This window comes from Eptesicus fuscus, chromosome 14 (genome assembly GCF_027574615.1).
Source record: "Eptesicus fuscus isolate TK198812 chromosome 14, DD_ASM_mEF_20220401, whole genome shotgun sequence".
Classification (NCBI taxonomy): Eukaryota; Metazoa; Chordata; class Mammalia; order Chiroptera; family Vespertilionidae; genus Eptesicus; species Eptesicus fuscus.
In genome coordinates, this window is record NC_072486.1 from 248496 (window position 1) to 276432 (window position 27937).

The 27937-nt window shown below is 61.4% G+C and overlaps 1 protein-coding gene across 2 annotated transcripts; it reads right to left on the minus strand.

Moving 5' to 3' along the window:
* Nucleotides 1–27715, minus strand: NUDCD3 (NudC domain containing 3). 2 transcript variants are annotated; one of them, XM_028137747.2, is made up of 6 exons: nt 27239–27715; nt 22117–22445; nt 10395–10527; nt 5598–5741; nt 2800–2988; nt 1–98 (listed from the first exon to the last, which is right to left on the minus strand). In XM_028137747.2, exons 1-6 carry the CDS (start codon nt 27428–27430, stop codon nt 9–11), a joined length of 1077 nt encoding a protein of 358 aa, XP_027993548.2. In that variant the 5' UTR covers nt 27431–27715; the 3' UTR covers nt 1–8. The 2 variants fall into 2 exon arrangements, with proteins under 2 accessions (XP_027993548.2, XP_008158823.2); XM_008160601.3 differs by having other exon boundaries at nt 1–1238.
* Between the last annotated feature and the right edge of the window lie 222 nt (nt 27716–27937).

Below are 27937 nucleotides of genomic sequence, written 5' to 3' on the forward strand. Positions count from 1 at the left end.
CCGAGTGCTTAAACACATTTATTGCAAACCCACGTGGTGGACGGCGGTCCTGTCCTCGGGCCTCGCCGGGCTCCGTGGCCCATCTGCTGCCGCCGCGTCTGCAGAGAGAAAACAGGCAGGAGCAGCGGCTGCAGGGCAGCCAGGGGCAGAGGCGCCGCCGATGGGAGGGCACCGCCTTCGGCCGCTGTGACCAGCACCCCTCCCAGACGCTGACAGCGGCGCGGTGGACAGACACGGCACGGACAGCCACCAGTCGTGGTCCCCGTCCCCAGGTCACCGAGACGCAGACGCACCCACCTGGCCTCTGGGGAGACCCCGGGGGCACATTTGTCACTTGGACAACAGAGACCTGGGGCCTGAGGAGGGGTCCCAGCAGGTGCAGGACCAGCCGGTGACGCGTGCAGTCAGCGCTCAGGCCACCAGGCACCGTGCCCCCTGCCAACGGCATCACAGGGACCCAGGGAAGCCGCCCTTGGAGCAGAAAGGCCGGCGAGGAACCAGCTCCGCCCACGCACACAGCGTGGAAGCCTCTGGAAGGGCTGTGCCACAGGTTCCTCGTCCCCGGCTCCTGTGGGGGAGGTCCTGGCGACGGGCACGTGGCCTGCGGGACGGGGCGCAGGCTCGGGTCCGAGGCGGTGGGAGCAGAGCTGGAGTCGGGGTTGCTGAGAGGGACGGGCAGCCGCTCAGCTCCGACAGGAACCAGGTCCCACAAAGGAAGGTGCAGGGTGATGGGACAGGGCAGCGGTCAGAGGACCCACTGTGTGGGTGGCCACAGGACTTTCTCCAACATCCAGAGCATCACCCAGGACCGGGTGCCAGGTGCCCGTCTGAGGACGACTCGCCCAGCAAGGGAGGCCGAGTCCCCAAACGTCGGGGAGTCGCCCACCCCGCCTCCCGCCTCCCGCGGCACAAGAACAGCAAGCAGAGCTAGACAGCAGCGAGGGGGACACCTGTGGGCCTGCTCCACCAGCACCCTCGGGCGGCCCCGCCCTGCTCTGAGCGTCCGGAGAAGCAGGCAGGGCAGAGGCCACAGGCCCTTGAAGAAGGGACAGGGAGGGCATCAGACAGCAGGTCCCCCAGGAGGGCACGCCAGGCCGCCTCCCGCCGCGAGGGCGAGGGTCCTGTCCCTAAAACTGCACGGCCCCCGGGGAGATGTTGAACATGGCCGGGTCGAAGCGCTGGCCGCGGAAGGGAGAGCCTTCAGCGTCCCACCCCTTCTTCAGCATCTCATGGACTTTCTACAACAGAAAACAGACAGGAGGTTAACCCCTCCATCAGCCCCGGGCCTCCCAGGCGTGTCTTCACAGTCGTCCCGATTGGCCGCAGTCCTTGGCCGGTCATCAGGGACCCTGCCTCTCCCCACGTGCACCAGGGCGGGGACACCAGCGTCCACCCCGGCTGCGCGAGGCCCTCCCCGTGGGACCAGAGCCCAGACTGCTTGTCTGGTGGCCACAGCCAATGCTGCTCAAGCACGAGAGGCAGCTCAGCGATGACGGCCAGAGGCCACTGCCCAGACACGAGCAGCAGATGCTGTGACCTTCAGTCAGCCCCAGGTCAGCCCCAGCTGTCGACCCAGTGGGTCCGGTTCTGCGATGCGGGAGGAAGGACAGGGCCAGTCCAGCTCAGGGGACCAGCCCAACTCGGGCTCTTCAGGGCCCTGGTGAGTCTGACCCGCCAACCCAACCCCACTGAGCGCAATAAGGACACAGCGGGTGGGTGGACGGACAGACCTACAGGCCCCCGGCGGCGGGACCAGGGCACTCACAGAGCCAGTCAGGCCCCAGGAGACACGCAGTGTTGGGGGAGGGTCCCGTGTTTGCCCAGCGGTTCACCCGTCACATCGGGGCGACCACCTCCCACGCGGGACCTGCGTGCTGAACTAACCTGAGGAAGCACCCTCCTCGCCTAACTCCTCCTGGGATCGTGAGACCCGAGGGAGGCTGTTCGGGCCCTGCGGACCCAGGTGTCACGTTCCGTGGTGCGGCACCACGGGCAGCGTGGTCTGAAGCACGTTAAGTGGAAAAGTCTACAGACAGACAACCCGAGTCCACATCGTGCGCTGCTCTGAGTGGGCGATGAGGTGCCTCCGTCCCTCCCGCCGCCCGGTTGGGACGCGTCCATTTGTCCAGCGTCTCCACGTCTCGGGGGTCAGATCGGCCGTCAGGCATCACAGGCTGTGCCAGTCACCTGGTCCCCCCTCGATGCCCAGGGAGGGCGGGGACGCTGGCACGCGGACCCCGTGAGGAGCGGGAAGTGCGCCTGAAGGGAAGGTGAGCCGCGTGGGGAGACGGCCCTAGGGCTCCGTGCGTCCGCGGTCACAGGCCCCCCCAGGGGCATAAGGGACCTGCACCCATCAACCCCTCCTCCCGACCACCGGCTCCACGGGCGCAGTGTGACCTCCCATCGCCACGTCCTCTTGCCGCGCCACAGCCTCGGGCCACGCGACCCTCGCCTCTGACCCCTGAGGTGAGTAGAGAGGACCTGCGGCCGGGCTGGGCCTGCCCCCCACTCAGGCGCCTGCGGAGCTGGGGACACAGGCCACACGGCTGGGTCTGTGCACGGCGTGTCGCGGCCCTGCCGCCTGAGCTCTGACCAGGCGTGAACTGCGTGCCCTGTCTGGACGGTGACCAGCTGACCAGCCGGAGCCGCCGGAGTCAGGACGCAGGGGACGGCCCTGCCCTGCAGCAACGGCACCGCCTGGCCCCGTCCACACCCTCACCCCCCAGCCCACGCACCTCCCAGTCCACACCGCCCCGCACCCTGGCCAGCCCGAGCCCGGAGGCGGGACGAGGCACGCACCAGCTCGTGGCTCTGGGGCTTCCCCTGCAGCTTCTGGTGGTAGTCGAAGGTGAGCCGGTCCAGCACGGCGTGCTCCTCCTCGCCCACCGTGGCCATGGAGCGCTCCTTGTTGATCTGGTCGATGTCGATGGGCTCCTCGCCCTCCAGGACGGCGCTCCACCAGTACTCACCCGCCTTGTTCAGGCTCACCTGGGGCGGGCGGGCGGGCAGTCAGTGTGGGGACTACAGTCTGGGGGGGGGGGGGGGGGGCCTTGCCCCAGGTCCTCACAGAGGACCGAGCTTCTGTGTCACCGCCCACACCCGCTGGTCGCCAGGGTCCAGCCCACTCTCACCCGATGGGACATGCCCAGGAGTCCCAAGCTGCCGGCCTCCCCCACCTGTCCCCGCCAATCATGCCTCCCTGAGCCGCCACGAAGGCTCAACCCCAACAGCTCCTTCCAACAGACTCACCGCCTCCTGGCCACCCGCCCCGCTGCCTGCTCCTGCTCCCAAGCCCAGACCCGTGTCCCCCCCATGGCCCTAACTATGGCGTCCCCCGGGGCGGGGCGGGGCGGTCGCTATGACCTGGCCATGCGCCCTCCTTCCTCGCCTCCCTCCAGGCTCCTTTCATCACGGGCCGACCTCGGTTTCTCAGGGACCCCCGGCTGCTGGCTGGTTTCCCGGAACCTTCTCACAGACACTGAACCCGACATGGCACCCCCACCCCGTCTGTGCTGGGGACTCGCTGAGTCCACTCTTCCCCTCCTCAGTCACACACCTCGCTCCTATTCAGGGAGCAGCCTGCCCGGCGGAGGTCGCTCCCCACAGCTGCCCCTCGGTCAAGTCTGGGCCAAGGAGACACGTGAGAGTCGGGGTGTGGGTGTGGGGGGGGGGAGGGGGTTGCGGATGAGGATGATGGGCAGGAGCCTGCTCAGCTCAGGCCACTCCTGTCGAGGACGTGCGCCCAGCACCGGCCCCTCAGGGCAGTGACCGGGGCTTAAGCCACTGGAGCAGAGCCGGGCTGGGCTGGAAGGCAGACGAGGAGACGCTCCATCCACTACGAGGGCCGCCCGCCTGCCAGCCCGAGTCCCCAGGAGGCTGCTCTATGACACCACCCCACCCTGGAACTCCAACCCGCTCTCCCGGCGGGCCTGGGCCTGGCCGATGCCTCAGACCAGGCCACCAAGAGGCGGGAGGGGCGAGGCCTGAGCACCGAGGGCCACCGGCCCCACCCCATTCCAGGCCTAGCTTCCACCACAGCCTCTCGCTCACATCCAACCTGTGTTTGTTGTTTTTTAATCCTCACCCCAGGGTGTTTTCCATGGAATTTTATTACTTTTTAAAATATACTTTTATTGATTTCAGAGAGGAAGGCACAGGGAAACAGAAACATCAATGATGACAGAGAATCATTGACGGGCTGCTTCCTGTACGCCCCCAGCTGGGGATGGAGCCCACAACCTGGGCATGTGCCCTGACCAGAATCAAACCCGGGACCCTTCAGTCCACAGGCCAACGCTCTATCCACTGAGCCACACCGGCTGGGGCTTTCCCTTGAATTTCAGAGCGAGTGGAGGGGAGGAGGCAAGAGGAACGTCGACGTGAGACACCGACTGTTGTCTTCCCACTTCCCCGAGCAGGAGAGAACCTGCGAGCCTTCCGCCCGTGGCTGTCGCTCTAACCACTGCACCTGCTCGGCCGGGAACCTCGTCCTCACCAGAAAGCCGACAGGGACGTGGGAGTGCGGGGGGGTCAGCAAAGGCGGGGAATGACCAGGCCCAGCGTTGGGGGGACAGGGTGGCACCTGGGGCGGGGGAGCCCGCAACCAGAGGCCAAGGACTAGCCAGCCTGTCACCGCTTTCGAGCGCTGTGACAAAGGGGAGGATGCGCCTGCGCAAACCCTGTCCTGGGTCCGACAGCCCCCGAGGGGGACGCACGGACCCCGTCAGCGAACACGGTGCGGCTGCCCAGGCCTGAGTGACCTGTGAGGGCTTCTCGTCGCGGGGACGGCCTTGCCTCGGCAGCTCCGTGGCAATGAGGCCGGCACCCTGCGAGGAGGGGGAGGAGGCCGAGGAGCCGGGGAGGCTCGGTAACCAAGGAGGAGCCGGAGCCGGAATCACGAAGCCTCGCTCACACTGCGTGGGAGGAGGGAGGCGAGAACTGGCACCAGGATTAGCTGCCGCCCCCGCCTGGCGGGCTGCCATGGGCCTGGGCTCTGGAGGGCGGCTGGGAGGTGAGCGCGTGGAGGCTGGGGGCAGGCTCCCGGGAGGCCCCACCCTGTCCCAGGGTTCCCACGTGCCTTCCCTCAGCCTGGAGGTCGCACACCCGAGGCCACATGCACCCAGCCCTGTCCCCGCCACTCTCTCCTGTCCGGGTCCCCTCTGCTGTCTCCAATCCCCGCTCCTCTCTAAGCACACGTCATGGACAAACAGGGGACCGCCCATCTCGGCCTCCGTCCCCGCAAACACCCGCTCCCAAGTCCCACCACAGCCAGGGCAGCGAGGACAGCGGGGCCGTCCACCCTGGTCCCCCAGGGCCTGAGGAGACGCCTGGGGCCAAGCGACAGGACAAGGAGCGGCGGTCCCGGAGGCCCCCGTGATGACCCGAACCCGGCGGCCGGTGAGTGGGGCTGGCCACAGCCAGACCTGGCGACCGCGGGGCCTGCCCCGCCCGAGCGCAGAGCACGGGGCTCCCGGAGCCGGAGCCGGAGCCGGGCTGCATCGGGCCCGAGTGTCCCCAGAGGCCAGTCAGCCCCACGGACCTCAGGCCTCCACACCGTCCGTCCGAGGGCGCTCGTGGGCGCACAGCACCGCACTCACCAGGACGCACTTCCCGGGCTCCAGGCTCCACAGAGAGCTCTCCGTGTTGACCTTGTGCGTGAACTTCCCCTCCATGAGGACGCGCTCCCCGCTCTCCTCCAGCACGGCCACGCGGATGGAGCTGCTGCTGAGGGCCACGGAGACCTGAGGGGGCAGAGCCGAGCTGTGGGAAGGGAAGTGGGACAGTGGGCGGGCGGGAAGGGGAGGGGAGGGGAAGGGAGGGGAGGGGAAGGGAGGGGAGGGGAGGAGAGGAGAGGGGAGGGGAGGGGAAGGGAGAAACAAGGCGGGGCATCCTGGGGTCACCGGGGTCACCGGGTGTCCTGAGAGACAATCTGGCACCGACTGGCTCAGCAGGTGGTGGGTGATCACCTCCAGAAGAGCCAGACCTAGGGCGGGGGCAGGGGGCGTGGGGAAGGGCTGCTCGCCCTCCACAAGCCTCTGCGGCAGGACCGACCGGACCCAGGACCAACCGGACTGTGGCTGTCCCTCCGCAGCCTGCTGCCGCCTCTGCGCCCGGTGCTGGGTTCTGGGCCTGTCCCTGGGAAACCCGCTCTACAAGCCGAGCTCCCGGCCCTTCCTCGGGTTCCGACCCATGAGGACGTCCCCCCACGAGCGAAGTCGGCCCCAGGCCCGGGTCACCGGGTCAGTAACCAGAAGAGGAAAAGGACACGGACTCCTGCCGTTTCACTTCCTCTTTAAATCCTAAAACCTGGTGCTTTACGACATGGTCACCTTTTCATAACATTTGCAGGACATGGGAGGTGACCTGACCTGACGGCCCCCAGACAGCCTCCCCGGGTCACTGCCGAGCGGAGCCGCTGTGAAAGGCCTGAAACAAGACGCTCAGGCACTGACTCTGTACCCACGGGGGAGGCGGGGAGGCCTGGGGGCAAAGGGCCAACCCTCCCCTCCCCTCCCCTCCCCTTCCCTCCCCTCCCCTCCCTCTCTCCCTGGGGGCAAAGGGCACGCGGGGGGGGGGGGGGGGCAGCGCCCAACCTCCGGGAGGAAGAACTCCACTCAACGGACTCTGCACAGCCTCGGTTCAGCCAGCTCGCTCAGGCCTCCCCACAGCACCCCTCCCCCCCTGTGGGATCCGACCACCACGGCCGACAGGCCTCCCCGACTGGACAGCACTGCAGCCAACACCGGAGGCTGGTCGGGGCTCGGTCCTGGCCGCGCAGGAGCTCAGCGCCCAGAAAGCCCAGCAGCAGGCGGAGGGCCTGCGTGGCACGAGGGCGCGTCCCCACTGGCCCCGACTCAGTGCCAGCTGTCACCCGCCTGCACCCTCGGTGGGGAATAAACACACTTTTCAACCAAAACCCCCCAGGGAGGGAGGGCTGCATCCTGGGAGGAAACGGGCAACATGGAGACAGGCGGGCACAGGAACGAAGCAAACCCTGCAGAGCTGGTCGCAAACAGGGCTTTCGAACGTGCTTCCTGTCGATGCCTGCAGCGAGATCTGGGAAGACGCTGTGTCTACAGACCCAGAATGAAATGTAAAAACAGAGCTGGGCAAAAAGAGCACTCAGAGCGAAAACGCAGCAGCTGAGCAGGCCTCAGCAGACACTGGGAGATGAGGTCAGACGGGTGAAGGCAGAGGCCAGGCCTGCACTGCGGACGCTGTGGCGGCCACTGGACATTACCAGAGCGGAAGGAAAGCGTGCCTCCAGGCTGGGGGCCCACGGCGGCTGCTGGCGAGAGGGCCCAGGGGGCCGACAGGCTGAAATTTCCCGAAACTGATTTTAAAAAGGTCCTAAAAGCTCCAAAGAGGAGAAAACCAAGTCCACACACAGCGCTGACTGCCACGTCTCTGGACACGGTGGCCTGGGTGCGAGGACAGGAGCGAGCCTCCCCGTTCCAGGGCAGAGCCAGACTCTGCACCCAACTACGCAGCAGGCGGGTTCCACAACCACACCCGCCCCCACACACCTGGCCCGCATCACTGTGAGGAAGTTACGAGGGTGAAAACTAAGACCGAGGAGGACCCGAGTGGCGAGCACCAGGTACAGACTGGCGGGCATGAGACGGGCATGAGACAGGCAGCCCCGGACGTGGCGCCCGCAGGCTGGCAGCTCTGCTGTGGGGCTGAGAGAGATCTCAAAGGTCTCCTCACAGGAAGACTACGGTCACTAACTGTGCCATCATCTCCCTATAGAAAAGGCTAATATGCAAAGTGTCCCCTTGGGAGTTCGACCAGGAGTTCAACCGCTCGCTATGACGTGTGCTGACCACCAAGGGGCAGCGCGGAATGAAGGAAGGCCCCCACGGGCAGCCGGAAGCCCCCGATCAGCCCTGATCGCCGGCCAGGCCTAGGGACCCTACCCGTGCACAAATTTCGTGCACCAGGCCTCTAGTTTCTCAATACAAAGCAGGCCCAGTCACACTCACACCCTGTCCTGACCATGTTCCTGTCAGTCCCACCTCCGGACGCTGGAAACCCGGAGACCAGGAGGGCTGAACGGCAACCTGAACCGAGAGGCGCAGGCGGCCGGAGAGGGGAGCTCCCCCAGTGACCTCAGGAGGAAAGCCCTGCCGGACAGCAAGCGCTCGGGGTCCAGCACTTCGGAAGCTGCCACGAAAGCTCACTATTTCTGACAAGAGAAAAAAAGGCAGCGAGAAACCAAAAACCTAGATGAAGGGCACGGGTGCACTTGGCAGGTGAGGACAGGAAGCAGCAAGAGCCCTGCGCACGTGGGCTCCCTGCGGCTCCTCGGACTGGGGACTCGCTGGAGGCCGGCAGAGCCCAGGGAGCACCGGGCAGGAAGCCTCGGCCAGCACGGCGGGCGCTGCCACATCTCACCTGCCTGGACCGCCTGGCCCCCCGCCCCGTAGCCCACCCCGCCCCCAGCCTAGACCGCGAACAGGTCTGTGCCGAAGGCAGGAGGGACCACACAGGTTCATGCTGATGGCGACGCACGAAACACCCGCCAGAGGCCCCGGGGAACCTGCCGTGATGGCGAGCGGGCGGGCCGGTCCAGACAGGCCAGAGGGCCCTGTGGTTGGACCCGTGCTAGACCCCGAACAGCCGCCTTATACATAGGAAAGTGCAGCCTGCGGCCGCTCCATCAGGAACTTCCCCAGCAGGGCCTTGCCATGCTTCTAACGCAGCCTCAGAGGGGAACACCCCCCCCCCCCCCCCCCCCCCCCCCCCCCCCGCGACGCCACGCGCTTTCGGCACAAACTCCAGCAGCACTTCGAGGGGGGGCTGAGTCTCACCAGGCAGGGCACGCCCAGAGGCTGGATGCTATTCCGGAAGGTGCCCAGGGCATGGAGGGCGGCAGCACGGCGTGAGCCCAGGGCCGCAGGGCCTCACTGGTCAGCAGGAGGAAGGAGAGCGCTAGGAGAGGGACCCGCTGCCGGTCAGTGTGGCCCAGGCTGATGGGGGGGGGGGGGGGGGGCTGGGCGTGGCCTGGCCTGCACCTCCGGGAGTTTTCTCACCTACAAATGAGACTTTACACTAAAATGCTCTGGAGGTCAGCTTTCCAGCATCACACCCTACGATTCGCGAAATGCCAGGATGGTAACCAGCCGGCTGACGTCACGGTCACCATGGCTACCCTGAAGAAGGCAAGCAGAGTGGACGAAGCAAAGACCTGCCCACGTCTCTAAGGCCTGAGACCCGAGCTTCGTCTAGAAGTTTCCTTCAAACTCATCAGGACGAAAGATGGAAGGGCTGCCTGTAAACCAGGACACTTGCCCCACCAGCCTCCGCCCTCGGGCAGGCCCCTGCCACAGAGACCAGCCTCCGCCCTCGGGCAGGCCCCTGCCACAGAGACCAGCCTCCGCCCTCGGGCAGGCCCCTGCCAGAGACCAGCCTCGGCCCTCAGGCAGGCCCCTGCCACAGAGACCAGCCTCTGCCCTCGGGCAGGCCCCTGCCACAGAGACCAGCCTCCGCCCTCGGACAGGCCCCTGCCAGAGACCAGCTGGCGGAGGAGGCAAGCTTCTCGCCTGTGGCTTCCGCAGCTGCTGGAGAAGGGGACCAGGACCCACACTCGGGGCCCCCCTCCCCCTGCACCCCATGCTGCCCCCCCCACCCCCGCGCTGCTGTAGTCACGCCGCCATGAGGATGGCACCTGGGAGGTGCCAGGGACAAAGACCAAAAATACACACTGCTGACGGGTCGCTGCGGAGGCCCCGGGGAACGGCGGCCCGGCCTGAAGCAAGTGGCAGCCCCGAGAAACCCTGAGGTCAGCAAACCAGAGCGGCACTAAGCTCGCCGGGCTCTCAGCGACCAACACTCGGGTCACCAAGAAACGGAGAGGAGAACTGTTAAAAGGAGGTCACAGCATAATGAGAATGCCGCGGAAAAACACCGCGGGGGGAGGAAATCCAAGAGGTAGAGACGAAGGGAGGGAGTGAAATTAAGTCCGTGGTGTCACCGAAACGCCTCCACTGCATAAGTCCCGGTGCCGCCCACCAGGCCGGCCACACGCCGAGCCGAGCAGCACTGCGCCCTCCTGCGCCCACAACGGCCAGGGCGGCTGGGACGGGGCCTGAGCAGCGCCAGCCGAGCCAACGGCTGCCACCTGTCCCCGCACAGCCCCGGGGCCGCCTGTCCCTCCAGAGCGTGGCTGCTCGGCCCGGCCGCGCTCTCCCCGTGAAGCGGCCTTGCCCACCTTCTCTCAGTGGAGGCTAAGCCACAGGACACGACATACAGCAGCTTAACGCGAAGCGCAGGTGCATCCACCACACGGGAGGCTGGGCGAGGCCGTCGCCCACCTGGCTGGCGGGGCTGAGGGGGCGGGGTGCTGGGGACACCTGTGCCCGAGCGGAGCCTCCGGCCGGGAGAGCGGTTACCTGCCTGCCCTTCACCACGTGCTTGGGCACCGGCACCTTGAGCTCCAGGTCGGTGTAGTCCTGGGACCACGTGTAGTTCTCCCGCACGGCTCCGTTGTAGCTGTCGGGGTTTCTCTGGAACTGCTCCTGTCTCCTGGAAAGAACCACACGTCAGGTGCCAGCCCAGCCACGGTCCCTCACACCTCAACACGCGTGGCTCCAGCTCACTTTGACCCATGAGTTTCTTTTTAAAATCCAGCATCAGTCATTTTACCTACACCTGGCACACGTTTCAGCGCGCCGCCAGCCGTCCCCGGGCGAGGTCCTCACCACAGGACCAGGCCCGGCAGCCGGAGCCGTCCTGACCCCAGAGCAGGAACCGCATTCAGACGAGGAGGGTCCCTGACAGGCTCCTGCTGGCCAACATGGACAATGCGGGCACCCAGAGCAGTGTCCACAGGGGCTGGAGCACAGGCGTGTTCACACCCTGAGGTCAAACAAATACATGGTTCACTGCCGGCCGGCGGGCTCAGGGGCTGGGCATCGACCTATGACCCAGGAGGTCAGGGTTTATTCCTGTCAAGGGCACATGCCCAGGTTTTGCACTCAATTCCTAGCTGGGGGCATGCAGGCGGCAGCCCATCAATGATTCTCTCTCATCATTGATGTTTCTCTCTCTCCCTCTCTGAAATCAACAAAAAAATATTTTTAAAAATTGGGAAAAAAGATGTTAGACTTATCACTACAATCAAATGTCCCCAGTCCTCCCTGGTCCGTTGCTCACTGGTTAGAGTGTCTGCCCACGGACTGAAGGGTCACTGGTCCAATTCTGGTCAAGGACACGTGTGGGAGGCAAGCAATCGATGTGTCTCTCACATGGATGGTTCTTTCTCTCTCCCCGTCCCTTCCACTCTCTAAAAATCAAACCCATCCTCCACCCCCTCCTTATCCCATCCTCCACCCCCTCCTCATTCCATCCTCCAGAGGAAAAGATATCCTCTGGTGAGGATTCACAAAAACAAAAAACAACAGGAAAAAACAAAACGACTCTACACCTGCAATCAAGGAGGCAGGGCAGCTGGGATCTCGGTAACGTGCCCGAGCGCTCACCACTCTGACCCCCGATCAGACGCTCCGCCACCGTGAACACACGTGTCCACTATGAACTCCCAAACTGACAACAGAACGGGACTCCTTATAGGAGGCTTTTCCTTACATCACGTTAATTATTTTAACAGGGAGAGAGGCGCCCCTTTCTTACGAGTATGTGAAAGCGAGATACATATTAAAACAAGAAGTAGGTCATCTATTCCATAAATACAACCATTGAAGGATGCGGAATTCTTGGTCTTTTAACTCTATTTTCTACTAGTCATCCAAGAGGAGGAAGCTACTCCAATCACCAGACTTCCCCAGTGAGCAGTGCCGAGACGCAGAGCCACACTCCCACCTCCGGGGACGGCCCGGCGCAAAGAGCCTGGAGACAGCTGATGGGCGGTCATGTTGAGATGCGACATGCACCACCCACTCAGCAGGTGCAGACCGGACGCTCAGCCATGGCCCGGCTCTCATCCCCCCCCCCCCCCCCCCCGCCGGCAGCCAGCAACTGCCCCAAGGGTAAGGTGACCAGATGTCCCGCTTTTAGCGGGACAGTCCCGATTTTTAACAATTTGTCCCGCGTCCCGTGGCGTTTTAAAAAAGTCCTGATTTTTGGAAAGAATGCACAACAAGCTAGGGAACGGCGGGAGAACGGGAAGGGAAAATACGGTTTTCGGCGGCCATGTGGCTATTTAGCCAGGATATGAGTTTTATATTATTTTTGTTAATTTTATAATGTTAAACTTTAATAATAATGAATAATTGTTGAGAACTGATTATCGAGAACTGCTTATCAAAGTTCGCACTGTTGATCAGTTGTTAGAATTTGACCACCATTGTTTGGACTTAATGAACAATGGCATTTTTTGGGATTGGCAACGACGAAAACATTTTGTAACTGTCTCTCAGACCATACACATCGTACTGCGTGCTAGTAAGCTAGTTAAACAAGTGATGTCATTACAAATCAGCTATTCAGATAATTTAGGTAAGTAACTTATTTATTTATTTCATAAATACATAAATTTTCTTGAATTTAGCAGACAGTACTCGTATTATTTATATTTTATAGTGGCGGCAAAAAGTCTAGCGCCGGCCTTGAAAGTGACATTGACGACTTACGTTACGGCAAATTCATGACCTTTTAAACGACGACAGCAATCTACTAAAAAAAATTCACTCAAATGAGAAATATGCCAAAGAATAAAATAATACTATACATAACTTTTTATTTATATTTGTAAATTGTACTTATGTTGAAATTTTTAAAAATATATTACAATACTATTTTTGCGTTCTATGAAAATTTTTGTTGCTCCATATAGACCAAATTTTTAATCAAGAAACCCCCCCCCCACCCCGGTTAATGGTGTCAACCTTACCAATGTTAAAACCTGGTCACCTTACCCAAGGGGCACCCGATGTGCCCACAGAGGTGACGCACCCCAGTTTACACCTGGCCTCCGAGTGAACCTCAAAGTCACAGCCAGAGTTTCTACCAATCCTGACAGCCCCACCCAGTCCTGTCAGGACCCCACTGTCACTCTGAAACCCCCACCTTACATCCAATTTCCAACTCACAAGTCTGGCCTCACACCCCCCGGGAGGCTGCCAGCTTTGGGGTGACGCTGTCCCTGAGAGGTGAGCGACACTCTGCTGTCCTATCAGCAGGCCCCACGGTGGTTTTGGGGAGGCTGACGCTGGGGGACACAGGCCACAGCGGGGTGGCTCGAACCCCCCTGCCTGTGCTGCTGACACTGGCATCAGACACCAAAATGCCCGATTCGTGAAGTCCACATCCCGCTTCGGGGTTTGACGAATGAAAGTTCGGCGTCCGAGGAGAAGGCAGAAATGGGAAGAGGAGGAGAGGAGGAGGTCTGGGAGGCGGAGACCCCGGTACAGAAGGGGGTGGAGGGTTAGGGCTGACGGGCGAGCCTGGGCCACCTCTGTCCTGGCCACAAACCACGGGCACTGACCCAGCTGCTGATCGTCCCCAGCCGACCGGGACGGATGTGCCCAGGCCTGGGAGGAGGCGCCGGCACTGCCAGAACGGAGGCACCTGTCAGGAGTGCGGCCAGGAGCGAGGCCAGCTCTGCAGGAGGTGGCGTGGCGGGGGGACCGGGGAACCGGGGAGCCAGGGACCCCAGAGGCAGGGCCGAGGGGAAAAGGCAAGTCTACCAGCAGGTCTGGCCCAGGAGGAACGGCCTGGTCCTAAGCGCTGAGAAGCTGACCTTCTCAAAGGGGCGGGTGCTACCAGGACGCCTGCCCCGTTCCGCGTGGAGAAGGCGTGAGCGAGCCCTTCCTCACGGCCACCCAGCCCAGAGGGCGGGAGCAGCGTCCCCGGCAGCCCCTGGGCCCTGCTAGCAGTGGGCCCCAGAGGAGAAACAGAAAGTTTCCTAAGTCTCTCCCCACTGGACACGTAGTTGCAATCAAAGGAGAAACAGTAACTTGTCAGCCACAGGAAACACCACAGAAAACCACCCTGGCCTGTGGGGAGCGGGCTGTAAGCTGACCCGGTCCTTGCACCTGTAGGGCTAGCAAGGCTGGCACCCACCCCCACAGATTTCCCAGGCCTGTTTGGATGGCAACTAATCGGTATAACGAGAGCAGCCCCTGCCTCCAGAGCTTTCCCAGGTTTGTTTATATGACTGCTCTCAGTAGGATAAGAGCTACTTTCATGGCTGACCAAGAAATATGTACCCAACTAGTGAGATTTATTGTCACAAGAGACCTGTCCTTCAACTTATCCCACTAGTAGTGATGTTAGAGAAACAAAGAATGTTTTCCTTGTGAGTGATTCCCTGCTTAGTCTTATGTATAAAAAGCACTGTATTACTAAAAAAAGCCGCCAGAGCTTCTCGAGAGCTGTGGACCTCCCGAATCCCGCTGTCCTGTCTTTCTTTCTCTTCTCAAATCCCACCTCCCTACCTCAGCCCAGTTCAATCGTCAGGCTGGACCTGACACTGGCCAGGGACAGCCGGCAAAGAGAAGGCCGACTGAGGACGAGGTGGCCCCGTGCAGGGAGGAGGTGGCCCCCGTGCAGGGAGGAGGTGGCCCCGTGCAGGGAGGAGGTGGCCCCGTGCAGGGAGGAGGTGGGCCCCAGGCAGGGAGGAGGTGGCCCCCAGGCAGGGAGGAGGTGGCCCCGTGCAGGGAGGAGGTGGCCCCGTGCAGGGAGGAGGTGGCCCCCAGGCAGGGAGGAGGTGGGCCCGTGCAGGGAGGAGGTGGCCCCCAGGCAGGGAGGAGGTGGGCCCCCCCATGAAGGGAGGAGGTGGGCCCCCCCCCCTGCAGGGAGGAGGTGGCCCCCGTGAAGGGAGGAGGTGGGCCCCCCCATGAAGGGAGGAGGTGGCCCCTGTGAAGGGAGGAGGTGGCCCCGTGCAGGGAGGAGGTGGGCCCCCCATGAAGGGAGGAGGTGGGCCCCAGGCAGGGAGGAGGTGGCCCCCAGGCAGGGAGGAGGTGGGCCCCCCCATGAAGGGAGGAGGTGGCCCCCGTGAAGGGAGGAGGTGGCCCCGTGCAGAGATGAGGCCACACCTGGCCCAGGAGAAAGGACACACTGGATTGAGGCCCTAGAGCGGCTGCAGCAGGACCTGACACGGGGACGCCAGAAGTGGGTGCATGGCAAGTCTTTGTGTGATTTCTGCAACGTTCTTTGTGCACCTGATTATCCACAAGGGAAAGTGTTTTAAAGACCACAATAAACAGACCGGGACTCTGGGCACCACTGCCCTGGAGCTCACCACGTGGCTCCCAGCCTCCGACGCCTGCAGCCCACGCTGAGCTGCGGCCGCAGGACCAAGAGACGTGCTGTGGTTCGGGTTCTGAAGGTTCAACGTGCAAGTTTACTTCTAAACGCTGTTGTCACCAAAGCGCCACCACAGGCACCCACCAGCCTGCATTCTAGAGAACCGCTGGGAACCCCAGGTGAATCACTGGTACACAGGACCCCGGACAAACCCCACAACACACAGGCGGAGTAGAAGCACAATCCGACAGGGCCACACAGAGAGAATAAAGGCACACCTGCCCTTAGAAAGAAAGGCTCCAAGCAGACATGTCAATTCTCTCAGATTTGAGTCATGAATTTCATGTATTCCCAAAGAAACTTTTAATAGAATTTTCTCATAGAAAATTTAATTTCCAAAAAAAAGCCTGGGGGAGAGGGGATGCAGGCCTGGTCCTGCAGGGCAAATGCATTTCAGTAAAGAATGGCCAACACAGAGACAGATTCGAACGGACAGAGGAAAAGAAAAGGCACAGAATCATCTGCACAGCCAGCCATCACCAGCATACACACAGGGAGTGGCGTTTCCCACAAAGCCAACGAGGTGAAAGCTAGCGGCGGTCGAGAAAGGGGCCAGGGCGCCCGGCCCGGCTGCCCCCACCAGATGGCCCAGCCTGGCCCGTGACGCAGGAGCCCGTCCGGGAACCGGTCCCAAGCAGCACAGCAGCACCCTCACGGAGCTCCGTGGCGACGGCCAGGCCAGGAGCAACCTAATCACACTCCCCAGGGGACTGGGGTGGCGTGCGGCCACGGCGGATGCTCTGAGGCAGGTCCTGCTTCGGTCAGCGCCCTCGGAGAGGGGCTCCTCCGGCCGCTCCCTCAGACCTCCTGGGAGGCCAGGAGCAGCCCGGGATCATTGGGCGCGTTCAACTGTGACAGGGGCAGGCCCAGTGCCGTGGGGAAGGGCCAGCCACGCCCACCACACGCGGGAGCCGGAGACAGGTCCCTGCTGCTGCTCGTCCCCCACGGACGAGACAGAGTCCACACACAGCAATCACACGTGACAGGAAAACACGGCCAACGTGAAAAATGTTATAGAACACCAACGCGTAGAAGAGAAAACACGGCCCAGGGTTGCCTTCAGGGAGAACTCACTTTCACCACACACTCGGAAGTTCTTCTCTTTTTTGGCTGTTAATCCTCACCCAAGGCTATTTTCCTATTGATTTTTAAAGAGGGGGAGAGAGGGAGAGGAAGAGAAACGTGTATGTGGCAGAGACATCAATCGGTTGCCTCCCATATGCATCCTAGCTGGGGCCGGGGATCAGACCTGCAACCCAGGTATGTGCCCGACCGGGAATCGAACCCACGAGGCCTCGGTGCGTGGGATGACGCTCTAACCACTGAGCACACTGGCCAGGGCACACCTGTAACTTTCAAAAACATTTACCCTAAGTCCCCAGCCAGCTCACCACACCACAGGCCAGCAAAACGCAGACTGCAGAATCTCTATGGGCCAAAAACTTGATGTTTTAAACAAACGAATTTTGAGGGACTGAAAGAGAATAGAGAGGATTTCCAGCCGTGTCTCAGGCGTTTCCTAGGTTCGCTAAGAACGTAGGCTATCTGGTGCCTATGGTAGCATTTCAGTGACAACAAAAACGCAATGTGTAGGTGGGGCCTAATTTGCAGATTCACACAAACCGTCATCACTGTTATTTAAATTGAGACGTTACCAGAAAACCGGACACTAAACAGGGCGGGTGGCGGAGGGGCAGGGCGGGCATGGGCTGGCGGTGGGTGCGCAGGGCGGGTGCGTTCTTCAGTCCCTCCCGTCCGTGATCAGATTCTATGGAAACGTCCTCGGTGGGGTGCACGTTGTTTTCCCACGGGAGAAAGCAAGCTGGCCTAGGAAGGCCTTCTGGGTGTTACAGGAAAGCACGCAGGGCAGCTGGCTGTCGAGTGCTGAGCGGGCTCTCTGCGCTGAGAGCTGCTCTCTCCTAACACAGGGCGCACCCACCGTCCCGCCCGCGCCCAGGACCCTGCCCCGCGCCCACAACGCTGGCCCTACCCTCACATGGTGACGCCACACAAGGACGTCACCCTTGTACACGTCAACTTCTCCATCTGCAAGAAGCAGGCAGTTCGTGTTCTCACACCTTGAAACACACACTTCTCGGGGGAAGAACTGCCGCTGATCCTCACACTGTCCTCCTCCCACGGGCTCCCTGAGCCGCCCCAGGCTCGGGCAGCAGCTCACCTTGCCAGCACAGCCTCGTCTCCAAGCAGCTCCGTGGACATCGGTGTTGTCAGATACCCAGGCTAACCCCTGCTAGGATGAAGGTAACAACTATATGCTATAGGGAATTGCAAAATAAAAACAAAAATGCAGCCTGGTAGGTGTGGCTCAGTGGTTGAGCATCAACTTATGAACCAGGAGGTCACAGTTTGATTCCTGGTCAGGGCACACACCCCCGGCTACAGGCTGGATCCCCAGTAGGGGATGAGCAGGAGGCAGCCGATCAGTGATTCTGTCTCATCATTGATGTTTCTCTCTCCTCTCCCTTGCTCTCTGAAAGCGATAATGATGTTAAAAATGTTAAGCTCCTAAACCAATCATAAAAGGCACTTCACACACGGCTCAGCATTACCTCCGCAGCCGAGAACAGATGGCGAGGAGACACCTGCCCCAAGGGGCACGGCTTCCTGCAGGGCGCAGCCGGACGAGGAGCTGGAGGGCTCTGCTGAGAGCTGGGCCCGGGCGCCTGCGGGCCGTGAGCAGTGCCCGCACCGGGGAGGAGACCTGAGCTCCTCTTGCACACTGTGCATCCCCAGGGGCACCTGGACCTGCCACGCGGACGCGAAGACACGGAGCAGCCTCCTGACCAGCCTGTCGGCCAGGCTGCAGCCGGGAGCCGTGTGTGCAGCCGGCAGCCGTGTGTGCAGCAGCCCACGGCCCTCACACGCGCTGTGGCCTGTTCCCGGGCAGGCGGAGGGACAGCCAGGAGTGACACGCCGTGCACACCGCAGTGTGGAGCACCCCTCCGGCAGCCTAGCTCCCAGGCAGGAATCTACCTTCCTTCATCTTCTTTTCTAGAGAATTCTGTTTCTGATCTATAAAGGCAAAGCCAGAGGTGGCCCAGCCTGTCCAGATTTCCATCGCATCCCAGCACCAGCTGCAGCGACACCTGCCGGCCAAGCGGTGAACGGCAGGACAGTGGCAGCCGCGGACCAGCGCCGGGCAGCCTGCACTGGCAGCTCTGAGAGGCGCCTGGCTGCCCCTCTCCTGCCCTCGGCACAGAACCCAGTCCTCTGAGCGCAGGCACGGGTCAGGGCAGTCCCACCAGCACCCTGAGCATCCCCGCCAGTGTCCTCACCACGATAACGTGGAGCTGGGAGCCAGGCGGAGTCCAGCACTTCCTCAGGGGCCCTCCCCCCCCCCCCCCCCGCCTCCCCACTGTGTGTCCAGGACACGTGGGCCCAGACTCCCCTCCAAGGAATAAAGCTGGGCCCTGTAAGCCCTGGGTAGGGTGGGGTGTAGCTTCAATTAAAATTCCCTCCAACATCTCCTAAACTGCCCCAAAATGCCCCACATGGTTTACATGTACAAGAGACCTGCGGTCGGCGGGCCTGGAGGGGACGGGCAGAGGCCAGAGCTGGGTGGGCAGAGTGCCCCGTCTGTCGATGGCCCTTAAGGGAGCACACTTGTCAGTCATGAACATTCCAACAGTGAACTCTTGCGTAAAGTGTACACAGTGAACATGGCTCACAATAACAACGTATGTAAAATCAGACGCACACGCTTTTATCATGTTACCGCACTTCCCCCAGGGCCTCTGCTGCACTTGTTTAAATAAACAAGCTCGTGACGGGACAGTGGGACGAGGAGTGGCCGCTGCCCACGACCAGCACTGGAGAGCCTCCGGCAGTGGGCAGCGACAGGAGCCAGTGGAAGCCAGCGTCTCAGACCTGGTCCCAGGGAACTGGCTTCTGGACCGCGTGCTGACGGACGGAGCTTGTGTGTGGTCATCGGAAGAGTCACTGCCTTAATTTCCCGCTGACAGAGCCCGACCCAGTTTACAGGGGGCAGATCCTGGGCACCGATGGGGGCCTGGGACCACCTGGGAGAGCAGGACAGGCTGCTTCCACGCCCACTTTCAGACCCGTCGCAGCTGCTGCTCAGGCGGCTCTCGGGTGGGACTCCGAGACATGGCTGCCACGTCCTGCTTTGTTCATGGAAAACCAGTGAGCTCCTGAGGGCTGAGGCCCTGCCGGGGTGCTGGCCGTGCCCGGCGGAGGTTTCCCTCCCCACAAGCTGGGGCCTCACAAACAGCTCAGGCCGCCCAGGACACAGCCACTGACCCAGGAACAGAACAGCCATCTCTACAAACCACCACAGCCAGGCAGCGATCACGGCTACTCAGAATCAAAATCAAACCCCCTTTTAATAACGTTTTTAGAAGTTACAAAAATAGTACAAAAAACAGTAAAATAAATGTATGCTCATTGCAAAAAAATTAGGAAACCTAAGGGACAAAGATGACAATGAAATACACTCAGTTCCACAACTATTCATGTCTCCTTCCAGGCCTTCTCTGTACAATATTAAATGTTTCCCAAATTTGTCATCAGTCTGAAGCCTGCTTTTTCTCATGACATTCTACCATGAGAATACCTGTAAGTCAGGGTTCAACCAAGAACCAGAAGAAATACATTAAGAGATTCACTGTAAGAAATGGGTTTTGGTGCCTGTGGGGCGGCGAGGCCAGTCCAAACCCCAAGAGGCCACGATGGAGGCCCGAGACAGGCTGAGCTGCTGTCCCAGGCGACCCTCCCGACCTATCCAGGGCTGACCGCCCGGGACAGTGTCCCTCACTGAGGCCACAGCACCGCCCTGTGACCCCCGGTGGCGCTCGCTGAGGGACATAAACGCCATCCCCACACCACGTCGGCGCTCCGCTGAGACGTCGTGCAGGGGTGCTTAGCGTCCAGCACTCTCCCGGTCTGGCTGATTCAAGTGATGCTGGAATAAACGAACGGGACAGAAGTAACTGCATGTCCCTCTTCCCTCTCCTGTCTAACTCTTTCAGGGACAGCTCCTGGAACAGGGGAGCCGTAGGGAGCCAGCAAGGTCCCCGGGGCCACCAAGGGCAGGACACGGCCACGTTCCACCAGCCGGAGGGAGGACTGCTGCCCACCTGAAGGTTGGGGAGAGCCCCCGAGGCCGCGTCTCAGAAGAGGGAGAACCAGCCAGAACAGCGGGGACTCCAGGTGCCCAGCCAGGCTTACCTAGAGGCCGTGCACTGCCTGCAGGACAACCCTACACAGCCCTTGAAGGAAACCCAGACGCAACAAGGCATTCCCAACGCCCAGCATCCAACATAAAGCTACCAGGTGTGTGAAGAACCGGAAAACAGAGACCATTCAGTCAACAGAAACAGCCAAGAAATGACAGACGATGGAGACTTTCAACAGCTGCTGCAAACACATTAAACAATTTAGAGCAAAGCCACGAGAGAAGTCAAACCCTAAAAGGATCCCAGGGGATCTGCAGAAAGCACGCCTCCTGCCGTCGGCAGCGTGTGGGTGAGCTGAGGTCGGACCCACAGCAGGGGAAGGAAGTCTGAGGACAGGACCTCGGAGAAGAGACGGAGAAAGCCTGGGGTTCAGGGCTCCCCCAACCCCGCAGCATAAACACAGGGAACCCCCCGCACGCGGAGCGAGGACTGCGGCGAATGAGGAAGGGAACCGCCGGAGCAGGCGCCCGGGTCCGGACAGGGGCCATCGGCACTCTCCCCGCTCAGACCCCGCGAGCACGAGGAAGACAGACGGGCACTCCTTTCTCTAATGTGCTTTTATTGGGAGAGGGAGAGGGAGAGGGCGAGGGCGAGGGCGAGGGAAGCATCGATGAGAAAGCAGCATCGATGGGCTGCTTCCCGTGCGCACGCTGACCGGGGGTCAAACTCACACCCGGTGAGTCCTGACCGGAACCGCACCACCAACCTCTCCGTGCCAGGACGCCGCCCAGCCGGCTGAGACCACCGGCCCGGCTGGGACACATTTATTTTTTAAAAAGGCTCCGTTCAATATGCGACGAGACTATCCCCAGCAATGAGGACCCACCAGGCGGCTTTGGGACCGACGCGGGGGGAGGCTCCTCCCCAGCCGCCTGCACGGGAGCTGCGCCTGAGACGAGCACCCTCAGCCGAGGCCCCGCCAGGCCCAGGCCCTTTCTCTACCGGAGTCCCATGTGCACCCAGCCCCGTCCTGCGCCACCGGCCTCCCCGGCCAACACCTCACGGTGCTGCTCGTCCACCTGCAGGGTCACACACCGAGCCTCCGCGTGCTGCCTCACTAGGAGCTGCGCTCAGAGCAGCCTGAGGGGTGCAGCAGCAGGAGAGCGGGAGGGACGCTGTGGCTGAGGCAGAGGGTGGGGCTCCCCTGGTCAGGACAGGGCAGGGCGGGTTTCCCAGACACGGCCCAGGAGCACAGGCAGGCATCCCAGCAGGGCAGAGGCACGTGACCAGCGCACAGACCGGGACTCAACCCCGAGGAGCAGCGAGGGCACAGCCTCCACTCACTGACACGCCCACGCCAAGGGGACTCTGGTGCACGGCCCCTGTACTGACCGCCCCTTCAGGTGCCGTGAGGCCGAGTACCGTGGCGCACATACCGCCATGTTCGGCAGGGACTGCTGGAGCCCACAGACCCTCGGCCTTCACGCTGAGTGACACGCACTCGGCCTGACCTTACCGGGACAAAGGGAGGAAGGCAGCAGCCACTGCCCCCATCTGTGGAAGCAAAGTACTGTCTGTCACTCGGCCTGCAAACACGAGGAGCTAAGTAAGTGCTGGCAGGGCGCTGTCACCCAGTGAGAACCACTCCCACAAACCCCGCCCCCGTGTCCAGCGAGAAAGAAGGTCTTACCTGGGAAGAGGTGGGGGCTCCCTCGGGGTCGGAGCAGCACCCGCATCCGAGGCCGGCGGCTCTGCAGCCTCCCGGGAGCTGGGGGCCACCTCCTGCACGTCTCGCAGCTGGCCTTGAGGCTCCGCAGGCCCGGCCGAGGCCAGGGCCGCATCCGCGTCCGTGGTGTTGACCTCCACCTCCAGCTCTGGGGCAGGGACGGGCGCCTGCTCCCCCGAGGCTGCAGCTGCTGCCTCCGCAGCCTCCGCCTCCTTCCTCCTCATCTTCTCCTCCAGCTCCTTCCTCCTCTTTTCATCGTCCTGGCGAGCCATGCGGTCAAAGGTCTGGAACACCTGGAAGCAAACGAGCAGCAATGAGCGGTGGCGACGTGGCAACGTCCAGAATGAGAGAAAGGCAGCGCCCAAAGCAGTTCCCACGGGGACAGATGGCACTGGACTCCTCCGAGCAGCTGTGAGCACCTCCATGTCCGCAGACGGGCAGCCAACAAGCAAGGCCCACAGGAGCCCAGCCCAGCCCTCGGCCCGCCTGCCATCACTCACACCGCTGCCGGCAACGCAGACAACACGCTGCCCAGGGGCTGCCCGAGGTGTGGGCACCAACAACCCCACTGCAGAGCGAAGGGGGGTCCAGCTGGCCTTCGCTCCCCAGAACAGTGGGGAACAGTGAGGACTCCCTGCACAGGCTCGGGAAAGCTTGGAAATTCACTCCACAAACCCCATGCCCTGCCTGCCACGGGCAAGAGCACCCCCACTGACAGCTCCCCCAGAACTCGGCACGTGGGCGAGCCAGCCGGTCTCCTCTGCAAGTCACACCCGGGGAGCGCAACCAGCACAGACCGCACCGACAGCGGGCAGGACAGGCTGGGCTGCACACGCGTGCGTCAGACTGAGGGCGACCCCCCTTCTGCTGAGAAACCTGAAGACTTTTCCAGGGAGGAGGGGCCTGAATCAGACCTTCAACCAAAGGCACACCTTCCACAGGAACCACACGTCCGGGGCGGGGCCACCACTCAGATCCTGCCTCCCTGGGGCAGGAAGGAGGGACACCCACCCTGGAAAGTGGGGGCAGCCTCACCCCCCCAGCAGCCGTGCTCCCAGTATTTACCCAGAGGAGCCGAACACTCATGCCCACACAGAAATGTGCACACGGCAACTTCATTCATACGTGTCCAAACTCGAACCAACCTTCAGTAGGTGGCGGCACACGTGGACGATGACTACTCAGCACAAGGAAACGATCGCGCCAGGAAAATACATGGAGGACCCTTATGTGCACAGTGAGTGAGACGACAGTCTGGAAGGCTACATACTGTACGATTTCAACTCTATCACCTCTGGAAGAGGCAAAGCCAGACAGGACAAGTCCCATGGCGGCCAGCGGCTTGGGAGGAGGGAGGAGCAGGTGGCGCAGGGATTTTCAGGGCAGGATACGACTCTGTGATGGCCGTGGGGGGGTGGGGTACGTGTCATGGCATCTGTCCCACCCTGAGTGAGCCCTAATGCACACTGCGGGCTCTGGGTAATGGTGCCGTGTGTGCAGGTTTATCGACAATAACATGCTGTGACTCCGGGGGTGATGGCAATGGGGAGGCTGGGCATGTGGGCGCAGGGGGTTATGTGGGACTTCTGCTCAACTATGCTGTGAACCTAAAAATTCTCTAAAAAATGTCTCACTAAAATAAAAAATAAAAATTTTAAAAAGTGGGTAGGAGTCAGCCTCCAAAGGGCTAGAATGCAGACAGAACTAAAGAAGGCGCTAAATAGTCCTAACCGGTTTGGCTCAGTGGATAGAGCGCTGGCCTGCGGACTTAAGGGTCCCAGGTTCGATTCCGGTCAAGGGCATGTACGTTGGTTGCGGGCACATCCCCAGTAGCAGGTGTGCAGATGGCAGCTGATTGATGTTTCTCTCTCATCGATGTTTCTAACTCTCTCTCCCTTCCTCTCTGTAAAAAATCAATAAAATATATATTTTTTTAAAAAGGTGCTAAACAATACCAATTTGTGCAAACATTCTCTCAAGACCCTGGAGAACGCTGAGGAGGGAAGGTGGGCTGAGGTGAGTAACTCCCCCAGGCCTGCCAGGGAAAGGAGGAAGGAGAGTTCTCTGGCAGCACCGAGCACTGAAAGACGTGGCAGCGGAAAACCAAGTCCTAAACCTGGAGACAACACCAGACCCGTTTCTACTTCTCGCTGCACCGCAGCCTCCCACTCATTCTAGAACCACAGGACTGGGGGGGCTGAAGGGTCCCCTGTGACCCCCAACCACCTTCTCCCCGACAGGCGGTGACTCGCCGGGACTCCCGGAGCTCATGAGGGACGGTGGGAGCGGCTCCCTGACCCTCCTTGGCAGCTTCTGGGCAGGCTGGGCAGACTCTGGGCTGAGATGAATGGAATGGCATGCCGACCTAGTTTTCCTTAACCTGTTAACTGCCATGCGTCATGTCCAAAATGGAAACCATCCCACACACCACGATATTTTGAATTTAAAAAATCAATTTGCAAAACAAAAATAAAATAAGATAAAAAAATCAATTTGCAATGAACATTATAAAAATAAGTATATTACTCATAATTAGGGTGTTCTTGAATATTTTCAGCTGAAAATTCTCACGAAAAATTATGTTAAAGTTGGTCAGGGCTGCCACTTAGGGAAAACTTTTTTTTTATAGATGCGCGTGGAGTGTGGGGAAGGTCCGCTGCTTGCGTCTAGACGCCCTTGGTGGACAACGAGCTAAAAACGAGGCAGGCTGTGCACCAGGCTTGCAGGTCCTCAGAATTTGGGGGGAAGTCTGAGAAGCTCGACACCAGCCCCAAAGCATGAGGGAGAGCTCTCGAGTTCCAGTCCTCCACCCACACCCGCTGGGCTGTGCTGAAGAGACCCCCAGCACCCCCCCTGCAGGGCAGCACCCACAGGAGGGCCTTCTGCCTCACCGCAGACAGGAGGGTCAGGAGCCACCTGACCCACTGGAGGTGACACTGCAGCACCTTTTATTGGTTATAAAGTGCAGTGACAGACAAGACGGACTTCAGGGGCACCACAGTGACTCGACCCCTGTACAGCTCAGTGATCACCATGGCTCTGGGTGAACCCCGTCACCATATCCTACTGAAGTCATCACGATGCCGGTGACTGTGTTCCAATGCCGGCAGCCCACCCCCCACCTGCCTGTCCTATCACTGAAATCTGCGCTGACCCAGTCTCTCCACGCTGTGCCCCCATGCTGACCTCGACTAATGCCGCTGTGGTTAAAGGACGGCTCCCAGGATTCGCCGCGTCTTCCCAGACAACAGTGGCGGGGAGTGCTGGCGGTTAAGGCTCCTGGCAACGCGGACAGGAGGAAGCACTTCCAGAAAACACCAGCCCTCCAACCATCTGCTGGAAACTGCCCTTGGTGTTGGTGAGACTCCCCCGTCCACCCCCACTCCTCCCGCTCTACAGCCTCTGCTTCTCCCCTCCCTCCCCTGCTCATGCCCCAAGGGCTGCCCTCCACCTTCAGCTCTTCTGTCCTTCAAACTGCCCAGCTCCTGTCTCCTGCAAGATCCAATCCTTCGATCCCATCAGCCTGTAGGCAGGGGCTTCTGTATGCATCTCAAATCCCACTGGTCTAACATTTACCCTTTCCCCTAAATTCAAATGACAGTACAGTTAACGCGTTGTCATTATACCAGGCGCCCAAGTCTGAAACCTCAGGTCACCGGATTCATCTGTCCCTTCCTGCTGCCCTGGAAGGGTACGTGGAACATAGTAGGTTCTTTACACACTGACACCAGACAAGTGAGTTACCTGTCAGTTCATCGGCAAAACAAGGGCAAAGGCCGACCTTTCAGGCTGCGTTAGAATTGTCAGGAGGCGCCTGCAATGTGAAGCTCCTCCCATGATAACCAGCACATACCAGCGCGCAGAGCTGCTCCTTTCTCCTCTCTGCACGCTACCTTCACCCTAGATAACAGGGTGCCCACCCTACTGTGGAATGGGTAAAAAGGAAAGAGCTGGAATCACAAAAAGGATGGGTCTGTGGAATCACACAACCTTGCTGAACTGGCACCCTCACCTGCCACATAAAACTCAACCGTGTCCATTTCCCAGGGACGTCCATGGGGTTTAAACTGCCAGACACCCTCCCTCAGCCGGCACTCAGACGCTGAGAGGGCGAGGAACAGCCGCAAGTTCTGGATGAGCCCTTGCTAGACCCTGTCATCTCCGGTAGTCGCTCACGCTGCACGCTTTGTCTCTTCCGCAGCCACAACTGTGAAGGAGGGGACAGGTGTGCGCACCAGAGGACCTGGGAGGCCCCACCAGCGTTTCTGGCTTCTCCGGTTCCTACAAACAGGCTCAGGGCTTGGCTGAGCACCTGCTTTCAGTCCTGGCGAAGTCCCACCTCCCTGTGAAACCTCTGATTTCCAAGCCTAGCCCTTCCTCCCAGCGGGCTGTCACATACTGGCCTCGCACAGTTCTCTGCTCTGATGTGTTTTATCTTCTCAAATGTCCCAAGCGTCACAAGGAAGCCAACACCAACACCCTCATTAAATACCCACACGGCAGTGCCTCCCCAATGCCTCTGGCAGCTGAGTGCGACTACTTGTTACATTCCAAGGAGCACAGCCAACTTCGGCCAATGAATATGAATAGGACCTCAAACACACAATGAATGCATTTAACCTGGAACACACAGACAGATGCTCAACCGCACGGCTTCAGACCTAGGAGGTCGCATTTCAAACAAGGGGACCACGCCCACAGAAGCCACAGGTCACCAGTCCCCCCGCTGCCTCCAGCCCGCGGTCCTGGGCGCGCAGGTCCGCGCTTCCATCCCCGACTGGCAGCCCCGGCGCCTCCGCGGGCCCGGCGCTGCGGGCGCTAAGCTACTCTGACACCCAAGTGCGCCCGGTGTCACCCGGGCTGCCGAGCGCCAGGCCCGCTCCCCCGAAGAGCAACCTGATACGCGACCAGCGGCTCTGCTTACTCGCAGCCGCGGGCCCAGGAGGTGAACCCAGGCCAGCGCCGGAGGGAGAAACTGAGGCCGGGCGCGCAGGGAGGGACGGGCGGCGAAATCGCGCGGGTCGGGGGCTCCGGGGAAGGGGCTCCAGGGAGGGTGCTCCCGCGCTCGCCCGGCCGCCCCGGTCACCTGCAGCACCAGCGCCTGCGCGGCCCCGGGCGGGAAGCCCATCCGGTCCGTCGGGTGGCGCAGCAGGCGGTAGAAGTCCGTCTTGCGGTAGAGGAAGCCGAAGAGCACGCGCAGGAAGTCCTGGACGTTGCCCACATGCTGCAGGATGCCCAGCAGGGCCTGGTCGTACAGCTCGGCCGCCCCGGGCTCCATGGCGTCGCCGACCGGAGGGAACTCGCTCACGGCGGGCCCGGACGCCGGCCTCGGCTCCTTCCGGTGCGTCGCGGTAACGGCTCCGCCGCCCGCGGGCCCGCGAAACTTCGGTCCGCGCTCGCTCGGTCTCGCCGCGGGTCAGCGCTCAGGCGGCCCCGCCGCCGGCCTACCCGGGCGGCCTCGCTGAGGAGGGGACTCGGGCCCCCAAGTGGCTCCTAGACGCCCGAGAGCCCGGGGCTCCGCGGCTGAGGGCGCCTAGGGGCCACCTTGGAAACGGGCGGAAGAAAGTGCGCGGCGGCGTCACGCGACCCGGCGTTGTCACGTGGTCTGGCGTTGTCACGTGGTCTCCCCGCCCCGGAGCTGCAGGGTAAACACGCTGCGGTCCGTCCTGTATTGAAATGCTGTCAGTGAGAAGGGGGAGCTCGCAAGCCGCAAAACGACGTGCTTTGCCCTCCAATGCCTATGGCTGAGCGGAGCATCGCCTTCTGGAAAAGGCGGGCCGTAGGA

Excerpts from the sequence above, each read along its gene's own strand:
- NUDCD3 (XM_008160601.3), bottom strand. The coding sequence starts at position 27,430 with ATGGAGCCCGGGGCGGCCGAGCTGTACGACCAGGCCCTGCTGGGCATC. Across the intron at positions 22,446-27,238 it reads CGCAGGCGCTGGTGCTGCAG|GTGTTCCAGACCTTTGACCG; the intron begins GTGACCGGGGCG and ends GTTTGCTTCCAG. Across the intron at positions 10,528-22,116 it reads GAGCCCCCACCTCTTCCCAG|GAGACAGGAGCAGTTCCAGA; the intron begins GTAAGACCTTCT and ends GGTTCTTTCCAG.